The sequence below is a fragment of the Phaenicophaeus curvirostris genome, chromosome 11 (genome assembly GCF_032191515.1).
Source record: "Phaenicophaeus curvirostris isolate KB17595 chromosome 11, BPBGC_Pcur_1.0, whole genome shotgun sequence".
NCBI classification, from domain to species: domain Eukaryota; kingdom Metazoa; phylum Chordata; class Aves; order Cuculiformes; family Cuculidae; genus Phaenicophaeus; species Phaenicophaeus curvirostris.
In genome coordinates this window covers 11559590-11575416 of record NC_091402.1, presented here as the reverse complement: position 1 = coordinate 11575416, position 15827 = coordinate 11559590, and the positions used below count along the sequence as shown (strand labels likewise).

General features: G+C 36.6%; 1 protein-coding gene across 7 annotated transcripts in view; it reads right to left on the bottom strand.

Annotated features, from left to right (window-relative positions):
- The window catches only part of CNTN6 (contactin 6), a 140567-nt gene that overhangs the window by 35273 nt on the left and 89467 nt on the right, over positions 1-15827 (bottom strand). For 6 of the 7 annotated variants that reach the window (XM_069865607.1, XM_069865612.1, XM_069865611.1 and 3 more), the window contains 4 exons: positions 8487-8671; positions 6282-6418; positions 2688-2817; positions 1468-1618 (listed from right to left, as the gene is read on the bottom strand). In XM_069865607.1, coding sequence (XP_069721708.1) covers positions 1468-1618; positions 2688-2817; positions 6282-6418; positions 8487-8671 — 603 coding nt within the window. The remainder of the gene's footprint in view (positions 1-1467; positions 1619-2687; positions 2818-6281; positions 6419-8486; positions 8672-15827) is intronic. The other variant, XM_069865608.1, reaches the window with a different exon arrangement.

Below are 15827 nucleotides of genomic sequence, written 5' to 3'. Positions count from 1 at the left end.
TATAAGTAAATCAGATGGGGAATATCATTGTACTAGAACCTCAAGATCTAGGCTTAATTCAACAGTTTAAATTATAAATTTTAAACAGTACTCTCCTTGCTCCTGTTCAAATCAATGTCAGAAAATTCAGAGATTACCAGTGGCAAGATGTAAACTGAGACTGTTACTGTAGGGATAGGCTGCATCTAACAGGAATAAACAGGCATTTTTGTTGAATACAATCAAAATACAGAAAAGATTTGACTGAACACTAGTTAGATAATTATTTTTTATTAATCACTGAGCAGTTAAACAGAAAATAAAATTGTCATTACTGAAAGGATGGAAAAATTGTTGGAAAGTTCTCTACATCCTGTGGCATGGATTGCTTCCCAAATTATTCTGATTCTTTGTAAATACCTGAGTGAACTATGTCATCTCAGATTCACACTTTATTTCACAAATACTTCTCTGATTTACTTTTATCTGCATTGTACATTACTGAAGTACAAGATAGGGAAATATTTCTGTGTCACAATTTGGGATAATATTTCTTTATGGAACTGTAATTATTTTAATTCTTATGTCACCCAAACTAACCTTCTTGAGCAACTGGTCCTGTGCACAGTCTGGTGCTCAATTTCCAGAGCTTTATGAATCACAGTTTTGATTTTCAGTCTTTGAAAACAATAATGTGATAAACCAGTGTTTCTGTTATACTTGTGAACTGAAAGAGATGCTGAGAAAGATTACAATTCTTAGGCACTGTCATGCATTTAATCCATCTGTGTACATTTATATATGGAAATTTCATCACAGTTGTATATTGTGTATACTATTTACAACCTACTCAAGTCAATAAATTGCTTTTGATTTTAATGCTTTACGATTTAACTAATGTTAGCTTGTAATAATGGAGACTATGGCAACTCACAAGTAAGTTATCAGCCATAACAGGCCAAAAATCATCAAAGCCCTGCCGAAGACCACGCAGATCCATATCAGTTGGCAAGGGAGGGTACCACTATGCTGGTTCAGTGGCTAAATCCTGCCTAAACAGAAGAGACAGAACATGGAGGCTGATTTAGCTATGGCTTATTGTACAACCTGTACAGCTGCTAAGCAATTATGCTGCAGCCTGGGGGTATATTCCGCTTCCCTGAAGCCTCCACTGATGTCTTCTACATGAAGATGATTCACTTAGGCTTTGTGTGCAGTAAACAGTCAGCTCTGATACCATTGCAGTGAATTAACTGCCGATGAACACAAACGTACGTATCATACGATTACCCATGTGTATTTGCTCTCAATCAGCTTTATATCAGGAGAAACGTATGGCCACTGCTAAAGACAAATGGGCCTCTGGCATCAAAGTTTTTTGTCAATGAGCTGTCAAAAGTAATACTAAGTCAGCTGTGTTCCAGTGATGTTTAAATGACATTAAAACAGAGAACACCCAATAATCCAGGAAGTGCATTATAGTGGTACCTTTTGATCTGGCGCAGAACCTCAGAGCCCTTTTTCCAGTTAATAACTGCTCGGGGAGAAGCACTTGGTTTACAACCAATTGTAACTTCACCTCCAACTTGAACAACAGATGTTTTTTTCACAGGATTTTTTGAAAAATCAGGTGCCGCAGCTAGAAATAGAGAAGAAGAAAGAAGAGCAGAATAGTAGACAGCTGAGAAGTTACTAAATGAACTTGCTAAATTCTTCTCTTCAAGTTACATAGTAGGTGAATCAAATAATTGCTTTGCTTTTGAGGTTTCTGCAAAAGTAGATATATCAAACATAAAAAATATATTTAAGTACCAAAGAATGGAATTAATTGTATCTTATTTAGGCTGTTTCTAAACTGTTTACCTAGAAACTGTCTGCTCTGACAATCTTTCCTTAGGGTTATCTGCAGGCAGGGAGAATGGATTTATCTGCAATGAAGAACGAGGTTCCAAAGCAGAGTGATGTCAGCAGGATAAACATCAGATTCCTGATCCCAGCTACCTGTAATTGTCTGCAGAGTTTACAATATTCAATTACAAATATGGTTTTTTTCAATGGCTTTCTGTTCATAAACCAGGACTCTTTTCCAAAAATGTGTTTATTTATCCAGTAATTTATGTGCAAATTTATTCTTGGAGAAGGAGGAAACTCAGATCCTGTACAATAGTTAAGTGGCCTTAAAGTCTGTGTTTTTCTGGTTTCACCAGTATTTGGCTGTTGAACAAACTTTGTGTTTGGATATCTATACAAGAATTCTTTTAATAATATATGAACAAATTCCATTTAATGTGCATGTCTGGTAATTGTTAATAAGATTACTTGCTGTAGGTTTTATATATATATATATATATATTTGCCATATGCTCTTTGTTGATAGTTAAAACTATTTTTCCCACTTTCTGAAATTAACTTTTTAAAACTGCAGAGTAGCTATTAATAACTCATAACACTAAAAGAGAAACAGTATTCATTAAAATTGTGTGCATGTGATAAAAAATACCACATATGGGATTATAATTTTCCTCCAAACCAGCTATGGAATAATAATAGCAAAAAAAAAAATCACACAAGGGTGTTGAAGAGCAAACAGCAAAGAAATATCAACAGACTTGAACTGCTAGGAGGAATTTAATCTAAAAATTTAATTTCTTTTTTGTTTTTTGTCCTGTTACACTCATCACCTGCTTATTTTAATGGCATTTACTCACCTATTACCCGCAACTCAGCATTGGCATAAATAGTATCATACTTGTTTTCTGCCACACATTGGTAGATGCCAGAGTCCGACATATTCAGCATAGGTATGGTAAGAGTTCCATTTTCTATTTGAATTCTTTCCTGATTAAAGAAAATCAAACCAAAAACTTTGACAAACCAATGAGTGTACGATCGAAAAGCATTTTTACTATCACATTGATGCATCTGATCATAATTCAGAAGCAGAAATATTATTTTCTTGGAAGAAATGTGAGTGACTACATCAGAAATATGATATACAACTCAGCTATATGATGATGGTTAAGTTTTCAGACCTCTTAGGTCTTCAAACTTTTCAAGAACTCCAGCATGGGTAGCAGAGAGTCATTGCCTTGGGCAGGTTTGTTCCAGCACAGATGTTCCAGCTGTGGCATGTGTTTCTCTGCATTGCTGAACTGTGAATCTGTAGATTTGCTTCACCATGAAGCAGATGCAGAAGCAGCTACCATAGGGCAGGTATGGCTGCTCCATACTGGGAGCCTGGAGCATCTTCTATATGGCTCCTGAGAAGCTGCACCTGCAGCCCTGTCTGAGGGTACGGTTAATCATGGTCTGCTCCTCTCATATGACTAGATGAATCTGATGATGATAATCTAAGATGATCACAAAAGCTCCGCAGGAGGAAGAGGTACTCAAATAATGGAAAAATTTCAAATGTCATCAGATCACAAGTCACATAAAAATGATCCAGCAAAACAAACTCTACTGAAAGCCAACGCTTTTAAATTCCTATCAGAACCCCCCCAGGCAGGTGTTCAGATCAGAGGGAGAGCATGCTTCCCATGGCCTGAATTTCTATACATGCTAAGTTTCTTCAGTGCAATTCTGCTGAAATACAGGAAACTGCACAGTAGGTAAATTTGGACCAGAGCTTGGTTTTTGGAATATTAAAGGGAGTCTTATTTGCTCTATTTTGGCAAGTAAAAAACCCTGTTTTGTGCTACAAGCATAAATTAAAGCTAAATATTTTGTGGTTTTACAACTACTAGTCTGCCGAGACAATAATAGCTCCACTGCAAAGCATAATGTTGGGAAGGAGAGAATACGTTCCTCAAAACAGATCAGTGTGGAAGAAACCCACAACAAGGAATACAAATTCCATCACCAAATGTAACACTGAAACATCAGATACTGCTGGTTTTATTATGTTGCCCCTTTAGTCTGGCTCTGACGCCTCTGAAGGAGTAATGGGAGCATAGATTGTCGGACTATATGGTACAGTCTTTGCTAAGCAGCTATAAGCATCTAAAATATATCTGTGAACTGCAGAACATACATGAGTTAACCTGCTGAGTTGCCACAGATAAGCCAGTTGCACTGTCTGTTGGGGGCACCTCTCTTGAGGTGCTTGCAGAGAGGAGAGTGCCACCTATTGAGGCATGGAGCTCTATTTTCCAATACTCTGGCTTTTCCTTGAGGGTGTCCCAATCAAGAAGCGACCCAGCCCAATCTTGTTTAGCTTGGAAATTTGATGAGAGCACAGCCTGTGGTTGTATTGCTGGTATACTGCAAACTAATTAACAACATTACATTACTTATCTACTGTTCTGGAATTCTTTGAGGCTTTTGCTACAGATATCTTTTTTGCATACTTAGTTTTACCTTCAGGCTGTTTGCTATCCTCTTGATGTGTTCTATTTTTACAAATATCCTTTGAATATAAAAGCCCCTTCTGTAGCAAACTTGTGTTTCATACACACACTGAATTCCTCACCGTTCTCTGCTGGTGCTTTTGAGCTATTCAAACAAAAGAATAAAGCACACAATGTACACAAGAAGGAATAATGCAGGGATGACCAACTAGGCGGTCAGGGAGAAAGATTTGACAGAGAATAGACAATATCGTTAGAATCAGACCCAAGGTGGAAAGTATCTGGAAGGTATTCTTCCTGTAATAATTCCAACAAGCAGGATGCTGTGACAGACTGAATATTTTATTACACCTCCCTTGTACCCTCACCTCCAAACTACCCATTTTGTCCATTGAGCAATAAAATTCAGCATTTTGTTGCCTGAAGTATTCCATTTACAGTACACTATAAGTACTGTGAAAACGTTTGTTGAAAATGTGTCTGTAGAGTGTTTTATTCTTCTTTGAAACGATGCAATTGAAAAGTGACAGATTCTAAATATTGCTGTCTTAAAAGAGAGAGAAAATAAATAGTCTCACTTAGGAAGTGGTGACAATGAGTGGAACGATCCGGTTCAGGCAAGTAGATTCTGGTTAGCCTTCTCAGATGCTAGTGGGGCTCTCTTTAGGTTTAAGAAAATCGTATGGAAGATTACACATCCCCGCTTCCCAGATTGCTTCAAATAGGTACAAACATGTAAGTACAATAAGTCAAGCAAGTTCTGGTTCTGCAACCCAGTAGGTGCTAATTTGCCCCATATGTTTTGGAAATTACTCTGTATTGTTCTAGCTAGACAGAAATTAATCACAGTATTATTTTTTTCCAAGTAAAAATGCATTACAGATGAGCCGTGCCATTTTATGCCTGAGAGATGCTAAATAGATGCTTAATAATAAGGGAAAACTTGGCCTCGGCAGAAAGCAAATGCAACAAAGGGTCTCTTGCCACAGAAGTTGTTCTCAATGAGGTTGCCAAACACTGAAGACTGGAAGACAGATGTGCCAAACCTTGACCACCACAGAAGTATAATTATACTGGCTAGAAAGAAACAAAGCTGGGCTCTCAAAGACATGTCTACATAAGTATCTGACCAAGTTTCTTAAATGTTTGATCTCCAATTGATTTCCCCTCCCCTCTCCTCCTGCACTCTTCCCTCCTCACTACTTTCCTTTCTACTTGGTCCTTCTTCTGTCTTTAAGAGAGTTTTTTTCTCATCTACACCTCTTCCTTATAACTTCATAAGGGTTTTTTTTAAGTCTATTATTCCTCTACTTAGTGCCAGAAAAGTATTAACCTCAAAACTAGTTGAATTTTATAGATGACTGATTAATGCAGTAAAAAGATTAACATAGCACAAGAATGGCCATACTGCATGAGACCAAAGATCCATCCAGCCTACAGATAATGAACAGAAACAGAAGAAAAGTGCAAGTTAACAGGCTGATAAGTTTGAAATGTCAGCTCTGAAACACTCTTCCACAAATACTCAATTTGCATCCAACTACTTTCCCAGATTACAGATTATGTCTATATATGTATTCAGTGTTTCTGGACAGCACCTTCTTTCCCTAAATATACTTGTTATTTTAAATCTGTCCATACCTACTGCCATATCTTGTAGGAATTAGATGCTCTGTAAGATAACTAACATGAAGAAACCAGGATGTGCGTGTACATACATATATACATAAAATGGCAATACCACACATTTTCAGTAAAGATGAACTCCAAGAAATGAGGTTTCTTGTTGCAAAGAATTTGTGCTAATACTCTTATGTTTATTTTGATACACTAACCTTTAATAATATTTCTGGGAAAAAAAGGGTAATGCACTGTAAGATGAATACTGTGACCAAATCATGCAAAAACAACAAAAAAAGAGCAAGAAAGCAAACCAGTTACCAGGAACCTTACCTCTGATGCGAGTGGCTGGCCATTTTTTAGCCAACTGTAGGAAGGGCTTGGTTTTCCTTTTGCCTTACATTCCCAAAATAAACTGTCGTAGAGAGACAGAAAGGCATTTTGGATTTTTTTGTCCCATTCAGGGAGTGCTGAAAAGGATATGCAAACCATTTTAAGCAGGAGAAAAAAAAATTCACTAGAGGTATGCTGTCATTACTTAATTAACTGAGCAAGGTTAATTAGTATTTGTCCAACACATTCTTATCATATTGCAAGTGAGTTGTGCACAAATTCCATGGCATTAAAGTTCAGGACTAACTTGGGAAAATGTTAGACATCAAGTGGCTCGTGGACAGGAGGTACACTTAGATATTATTAATGTTTTTCACCAAAATTTCCAGTAGCAGTGATTTTAGATGCTTGAAATTCTGGACATGCTTTCTGAGAGTACTGGACCCCTACTTTCTAAAAAATAGTCCTTCTCTCAAGGTATGTGGATCTGTGTGCAGAAACCAGAAACATCAAAAACATTAGTCAATAGGTAATAAAAACGAAGGATTGTAACTATTACCCCTCTGCCCTACCCACATACCTGAGATCATGGGTTCATACTATGGGTTCTTTGGTTGTAATTTACAACACAAATACAGCTCAAAGAAGTTATGGCTACTCAGATCAGAATAAGACCTTCTGGATACTTCTGGCACATTGAATTCATTGCTGCATAAAAGCAGAACTTGCAAGAATCACGTGAACTCTGTAAACATCCAACTAAATACTCGAGGACTATTCTAGTTACATGTCATTTTTATTGTTCTTAGAGCCTAAGAAATGAGATCTAGGTATCACACACACAGCAGCAGACAACGTCTGGGAAAGAAGCCCTATTTCCTACAAACAACCTGCCTATAGAGTAAAAACACAACAGCACTGAAATTAAGCAAGAGAAAGTCAATTAGGTAAACAGCACACCAGCCCATTGCTAATATGATAAAAAACGTCTTGTGCAAAAGCTTCACAAATACTGTTTATAAATTTCACTATGAACAGCTATTAATTAATTTACAAGGCGCATTTAATAAGCACATTGTTTTAGATTGCATTAACTGATCCTAATTTTGTAATTGCCTGTGCTGTTATCAATCATGTCCAGGTAATCTACTGAACTTAATTTCAATGGAACTCCTTGACTGATGTTCTACAAAAATTAGTGAGCAATGAGAACAAAAAGACCCCCCCCTAAAAGGAAAGAAATAATTAAATATTCAAAACAGCAGCAGCCTGCTCTATTCCTGGCATAAATCTTGATACCAGCCATGCCTGCAGGAAACTGGTAGCTTATCAGCAAAGTCTGTAACTTTTAATTAGAAGAAATTTACTTAAAAAAAAAGGCAATAAAAATACTTGTGACGGTCTTCTCAACAGATGTTAATTGTGGGCTCAGTCTAGCTTTCTGTCCTTGTACACTTTAATTTTTTTCCTTTTGTTTTGAAAGATTTACAAGGTAAAGAAAAGGTCTCCCTTCTTCTTTTTCATGTCAAAATATGTTGCTTTTCCCTTAAGTATTCACGATGAGACTAAAAAGCATATAATTCACCTTGGCTATGAGGGCCCATCATGCGTGACTTGGATCACAGGAAAGTGGGAAGGGAAGGGAAGAGTAAAGGTTGAACACTTCTGCAGAAATATCATTCCCCACTTTTAGACAAGGAGGAGGGAGAGGGAGGCAGTGGAATAAGTTTCTGCTGCTTTGCCTTCGTCTGTTTATGGAGCAATATAGTTCAGCTAGAATAGGAGGTAAAATAATCTTTTACTTACATGAACCAAAACCTCATGAATCCTTCCCTGATCTGCATCTAGGGCAGCACAGCTTTATGCTGCTTTGAGCTATTGAGGGTAAATCTTTGTGCCTGCCCTTAATGTTTTATGTAAATGTACCAGGGATTTCTTTCTGCCTCGTATTAACCTTTACAACTTCATCATGGCACAACCCACATTTTCAATCTGAGTTTTAATGCAAAATATCTTTATTTGCTGAGGATGTAATTCAGTGAAGGTCACTGCAAACCTCCAATCATTTTTTTAATCAGCTTAACCTGAACTACATTTTGTACCTCCAGTAAAGGGCTAATAGACTTCATCTATGAAATATATTTGAACATCATCATGCCCTGTAAAAGAAAACCCATAAATGAAAAAATTAATCAATTTGCTTACCATAGACAAATAATTGACCTCTTGCAATGTTTCTTCCTCTAATATTTCCTGCAATGCACTCATAAGAGCCTTCATCTTCTTGTTGAACATCTAGGATTTCAAGAATTCCTTTGATTTTGTTGTGTTCAATTTTCTTTGTCAATGAGTTTCCATCAGACCTCCTCCAGCTAATACTAGGGACAGGACTAAATAATGATATTTTATTAGAGAAAAAGAAAATGCATTTATTACACCAGAGAAAAGATAATGTGAAAACCTTTCAAAGGATTAATAATACTTTGGAAAAGAAATCCCTTTCGTTTCTAAGCCCAACATATAGAGTTCATAAAACTGAAATTTTATAACCTAACTTATGTAGGGACACAAGTTCAAGAGTGGGATGAAGCCCTCATTCAGGTCTACAATTGCTTCATAGGCCAATTTGAATTTTCCTCACAATAACTCTCAGTTAGGGCGTAGTCCTGCTTTTAGACAGTATGACACTGAAGGAGTGCCTTTAGAATAAATACTGTAGAAGTATGAATTATTGACTGTTTTTCAGATTAAACAAATCTCCTGTAGCATTAGAGGTATTTTCACACCCAAAAATAGGATATATTGGACAAAGCTCAAAGGATCTAAAAATAACAATACATCTAGGTATAAAAAGTGGAAGACAGGGTAGAGGAGGGCAGATAGACAGCTCGGTGAGGAAGTGGAAGGTGAGAGACACTGAGGAGAAAAAGACAAGGGAGAGTATTTCTCATTTCATGTTTTTGTAGCTTTCTATAATTTTCATTTATATTTGGATCAATATATTCCATAGAATAAAAAAATAGGTGCGAAGGTGGCATAAATACTTCTTGGATTTCTGGCAATTCCACAAACCATGCAAACACCACTTTTATGATATAGCATGTCAGTGAAACACTTTGAAATATTAATAGACTTGGATTTCACGGTTCCTCTCTGTTTCTGCAAAATAAAGTAAGTTGCTTTTTCTAAGCAGACAAACAGTTGCATTTTGAACAGCTTTTTACAGAGGCTTTGGCTAAACACTGACTTCTTTTCCATTGGAACTAACATCAACAACAAACATTTAATACCAAGCTTGAAAACAGAACATTCATGGAAATTAGAAGTGCACGTTGTCCTTGCCTGTCAGCTCCCAAGGTCTCTGGCCTCCAGTGTTGACTTACAAAGTATTTCTTCCTATTTAGCAGAGCGTATAACTGCTCACAACTTGAATTATTTAGGTTCCTGGTTTTAATCTTTGTGTATTGACTAAAGAAATCAGGTCACGAATACAGAATGGGTCACAGATACAGAATGGGAAAGTTCATAGCGTCTGCATTTTGAGTTTGTGTGGCTACGATTTTCGCAGGTTCTCGCAGAGCCAGAAGTATCAGGATATGGGAGAAGCATGAGTACTTGGTACATCACACATTACATGGATTGAACCACAGGGCAGGTGTTAAAAGAGTAACTGCAAACATAAAATTAACAGAAATAGATCATGTAAGGGACAATTTACTGCAAGACCACTCTAACACACAACGAATAACAACCCCATAAATTTGCTTAGTTCTGCATTTAAGCCTGAGAGATAGGAGGAGTCCACTGGAAGTCTTTAAAACTTTTCCTCATGATGGTGGGAGTTCAGCTGGGCAATGGAACTTTCAAGTTGCCCTTTCTCCTGCTCCATAAAAGAGAGAAAATCACAGTCCCAAGATTACAAATTTAACTAAGGGATCTCTAAATGCTGTCTATGCAGCATAATAATTTCGCTAACTGCCTTACGTTATCCATCACAACTGAACTGCCTGTGAAAATGGTTTGGAATTATATGCAATTTGCTCCAGATTTTAGAGGTAGCTTAGCACTGAGATGTATATATATGGATAACACACACAATTTAATACATAAAAATAATATAAATACACGCACAAGTTTTGAGTCTCACGTGATCCCTCCAGTACAACTAAACAACTTACTATGAATGAGAGATACTGGGATGTCAGATGTCATCAACCAGTGAAAAAACTGTAAAGAACAACTGCAATTTTATTCTTCTATTTCTCATTTTGGTTCAAGACCTATATAGCTGTTTAAATTCCAGATCATTTTGGACTGGAGTAGGTGTCATCACTACCTTTATTAACTGTTCTTCACTATGAGACTAAAACCTACTTCAGATGCAAATTTGTTTAATATTATTCCTTACTAGGAACTTTCAAAGAACTTGTCTGTTTTTATCAAATGCACTGGTTGGTCTGTTAAAAGGTGCTACCTCCTCCACAAACCTTGCGTGACATTATTCATGCAGAATTTCTGTAAACCAAGCTACTTTTTAGTTATTTAAAAGAAATAAAGCTTCTGTGTGGAATAAGACTGTCCCACAATTGCCGTGTTCTAGTCAGGAAACAGCCGGAGTTGTTTTGCAGTCTTGTGGTAGACTGATACAGACAGTTGACAACATGAAGGAGAGCGTGGTTGGCTTTTAAAATACTATTGCATATTAAACAGTGTGCGAATAGCTCCTGTATAACAGAAGCATGCAGTGCACTGAATGCCAGAAGCATTTAACTACTTACTTTAAAGGCAGCTCTTCTGGATTTTTTTTTTTTTATTTTTATTTTTTTTTTGTAACAGAAAATTAAAGTTAAAGAAAACTAACAGCCATATGGGAGAAGAAAAACAACAATTAGATGCATTCATTCATGCTCCGCTACCTGAAAGAGTTTCATAGAAATATTTCCTATTCTATTAGCAACATTTTCTCTTAGTACCAACCATTTATGAATAAGGAAAGCCTACACTGACACCAAGGCCAGAGGCAGGGCTCTATGGGAAAAGACCCCTTCTGTCAACTTGTCAAGTCAAGTTTACTAAGGTTTGAGCTGAAGACGCTGTCCTGTTTTTGTTATACACACAACATACTAATGACATCCTTGGGGATGTTTCAAGGCAAACTCTACTCAGTTTTGGCTAAACAAATGGGTGTTTAATACGCACTCCCTTTAATGATAATCATAGCAGGGTGATATAAAAATCTCAGATTTTTTTTCATCACCTCTGCTGTGTTTAAATGGGTAATTGCAACAAATAGTTAACAGCATTTTGTTCTCCTGTCAGGGAATCTTGCGACAAGTGGCCTAGTTTTATCAGCAGAGAGCATTCATTTGTCAGGACAGCAGTTCCTCCTCAGCCTGAGCTATAGGTTAAATGAGCAGACTGCAGGAGAATCCATAGCTCAGCTGTGTGCCATCATCCATAGAAAGGACCTTCATTATCACAGCAGCTTGAGAAGCTGTGCATTTCTTCATTGCTTTTGCTGACACCTCATTATCATAAGCTTTCCAGCATCTTCAGTCACTGTATTTTGCAGAAAGTAGGTTTTTTAGATGGTTTCACCTTCTTTTGATGTTAGTTTACATTTTTATAACCAAATCTCAACAGCAATAATTAATACAGGCCATATGAATCTTTTCAAGGTAAAAAAGGCTCTGAATTTTATTTGAAAATTTACTTTAAAGAAATTTCTTTTTGCAACAACTTATCTATTTTACAAGTGGATGCATTAAGAAACTTGTCCTTCAGTTATAGGTAACTGTATACAAAATCTAAATAAAGCCTTGCAAATTTTCATAGGATTATGTTGCATAAATTCATTCTACTGAAGGCCAGTATCTGACACTCTTACACGGACTACGATTTGGGGTCATCCTGCAACTGGTGGGTCATCTTTTCCATTTAGTCACTACCAATAACCAGATTAAAATACATAACTAAAAAGTTTTGGAATATATGAAAAAACACCAAGAACACTTTTCAAATTTATTACACGTCATAGACAAAGTCTTGCATTCACCTGAGTAAATAAGAAAAGAGTGCACAAATATGAGAGCCTTTGTACATAAATCTGCAGTTTGTTTGAAACCCTCATAGCATCTAGGAATATAATTTAATTTATACCGTACCATCCAGGCAGCAGAATCACAAAACCATAAGTTACTAACTCAGAAAGAAAAGGTGATGGAAAGTATTTTTTCATTGGTGACAAGTGTTGTCACACTGAACATGAAATTAATTTGTTTGCAGCATTACAGCCCACACAAAGATGAAGTTTCCACCTTTTTACAGCAAAGACTCAGCAGATAGATGATACATTGCATCTATGCCTCATCTTTGGTTCTATGCATCTGAGGCCACTTCACAATAAAATTAAACCTACAATCTTCAATAATGAAGACTATGTCTAGTTAAACAGATAAGACAAAGCTGAGGTTTGAAAGCTGCTATCATCTCTGCAACAACTGCTGACACAAGGAAGAATTAGGATCCAGGTGGTATAGTAATTAAAACACTCAAGCTTCTAATCATTCTGATGTATTACTCGGCAAACAGCAAAGCAGCAAAGTTTTCTGAGACCTGATATTGTGTTTCATTCTCCTGTGGTCACAAACCACCTTAAATCACCTTAACTAATGTGGGAGAGGGTCTTCTAGTGCTGCTTACTCATCCCGTAAGGTATGAATCTTAAGGAAGTGGCTCTATCAGGAGCGTGGGTTGAAAAGAGCAAACTTCACTTTTGGTGGCATAACTGATTTATATATATGATTTTAGAATCCTGTAATTGATCTTTTTATAACCTCCTACATAAACTCCTTGAGAATAGACTAGAACAGTCATCTAATGAGGAAATGAAGCTTGGCATTTTTATGTAAGTTTAGTAAAGATGGTTATTTTGAACCCACTTGTAGCTGTGTGATTATCTACTTATACTTAAAACCTCTAGAAAAACCCTTCTTAATATATTTACAAGAATATGTGGGGTCTTCCATGAAAAACAAATATTCTGGGTTGAAAGAAATCCTGGCTTATATTATTCATATACCCTTTATACAATCTCAGTCAGCAATGGCCCATCTGCAGGGATTCTGAAGAAATTATTTCACTATCTTATAGAAGAGAATGAAGAAAAATATAGACCACACAGTTTAATAAATTTGTGCACCAGACACAGAAACTGTTTTGCTTGTTTTCATTCCAGAAACTATTATTTGTGCAACAGAAAAAAAGTTTTTTGGAAGAAACCTAGAAAAAAAGCACAATAACTCCAACTGAACATAACTCTTTCCATAGTACTCAGTCAGCTCAAAGATGTAGTGAACAATAATTTAGATATATGGCATGATTAATATAGCTTGATCCATAACAACACTTTTAATACTGGCATAGTATTAAACACTGTCAACATAATGGATATTAGTGCAGAACACAAAGTCTCATCTCTTCTATTAAATTGTGACAGCCTGCAGCATTTGAAATACTCAATCTACTATTTCATATTTCAGTTTTCCCTAGTAAAAAACTAAGTCTGAGGTGCATTTCTTGCCTGTTTAGAGTCCTCATCCCAGACATCAGATACCTGTAAGCTACTTATGTTTCTTTTTGCCCAACTGTACTTCCACCACAGTGAGGACCAATTCACTTTTTAAAAGCATCTTAGTATTCATGGTATCCCTTCTGCAAAACAGGATTCTGAGTCAAGAGCTGGCCCAGAGGCTTTTGTCTTTCCAAACCCTCCTCCCAGCAATAAATATTGACCCTTTGCCTCCCTTGTATTTGTTTTCTTCAAAACAAACACAGTTTTATAACTGGGCTAGAAGACAATTTGTGAAAGCTAGTCATGATATTTTCGTGTGAAATGCAAAAAGTGAGCTTTGAAACAAAGGTATGTAGATGGACCTTTGAATGGCCCACAGCCTGGCTAACTGAATACTTCTTAGTTAAGTAGCTTCAAGATCCCCTCAGGTAAAAAGGCATTTTAAAACTCAGCCAGTAAGTCTGGCCTCTCATACTTGCATTTTAAATGTGGAATTGCTTTTTGAGCAAGGTCCGATGGGTATGATTTGCTGTTCCATCCAGAAAAGAGATGCTATTTCTCTAAATACCACAAAAGTACTTTCATTTAAGAGTTTTGGAGACCAAAACCACAGCAGGTTGCCTATAATCTGCCTTAGATGTGAAAGATTTCTCTTATTCATAACACAGAGGTAGTAGCAGCTGACAGCATTGTCTGAACCAGTGGACTAACAGTATGAATACAGAAAATTATGGATAATGGGAAAGCAGTTTTGAAATCCAAGAGAGATAATAACTGTTAGTGCTTGTGGCAGATCAGAGGTATAGTTCAACAAATGTTGAGCTGAATTGATTTTAATGTAAACAGACAATAGTAGAAGCTAGAGTTTTAGTGGAATTCTGGCATCTAAAGGTGCAGATGGTCACACTGCTGCATTTATATGTGCCCAACTACAGTTGTAAACAGCTGGAGGTAGGAAACTTCAAGCTTTTAACAATGCCACTAATCACCTACATACCTTCAAAAATCTGGCCTTATCTAGCAAGTTTTCACCTAGCGAGTATTTCACCTGCAATCGGTTTCTCTTGCTTTATTCACACATTAATGCCAGCTCTGAAATAAAGCTTTATCACTGACTAATGTGTTAGTGAAAATGTGATTTAAGGCTCTGTTCAGAGTGAAAAAAAGCAGACCAAAGATAGTACTGTTCGGCCTGAAACATCTAACCCATCAAAAAAGTAAATAAATCTAGAGAGAAGAATTCTCCAGCATCACCACTAAAGAGCCTTTAATCAAACAGCACCTCTCAAACACACGCATATTAGCAATATGATAAAAAAGAGTTGTGAAGAAGATTTGTGCCCATGGGTCCCTGGTATTAACTCAGTGTAACTCCAGGAAAGCATAGCAGTGCTGGTTTCAGCTGTAGTCCTATAGATGAAGGAGATGATGTATATTAAAACTGCATTAACCCTCTCAGACATTCCATTTTGTAGGCAGGCTTGCAGGGGGATTTCATTATCCATTACATCCTTTCAGTCCACCTTTATGTTTTCCTTCTTAAAATGGTAAAACCTGTGTGCTACATTGGCAGGACCCATCATCACCCCTTTAGTAAAGCAGCACTAGTTTGTACATATCATTTACTCTGTTTTTAAAATGTTTTTCTGCAGTAAATGTATCATTTTTAAGTGCTTTCCATGCAACAGATGGAAATATGAAATGACAACTTGAAATGTAAAGCCTGTACTGACTCACACCAATTAAGGAGGTATTTAAAGAGAAGTAGCTTGACAGTATTTGGAAAGGAAAATCAGCTTCAGTAGGAGTGTTCCAGTCTGGTACTTATTTTGGTCCAAAAAAAAAAGCACATGCCTCTGTATATGGCTATATAGAAATATTCTTAATCTGCAAATAAAAATTAGCCCTAATATTAGTTTATATAAAAAACTCATTTGAAATGGAAGGCCATTTCCCGTCTTATTAACATTTTA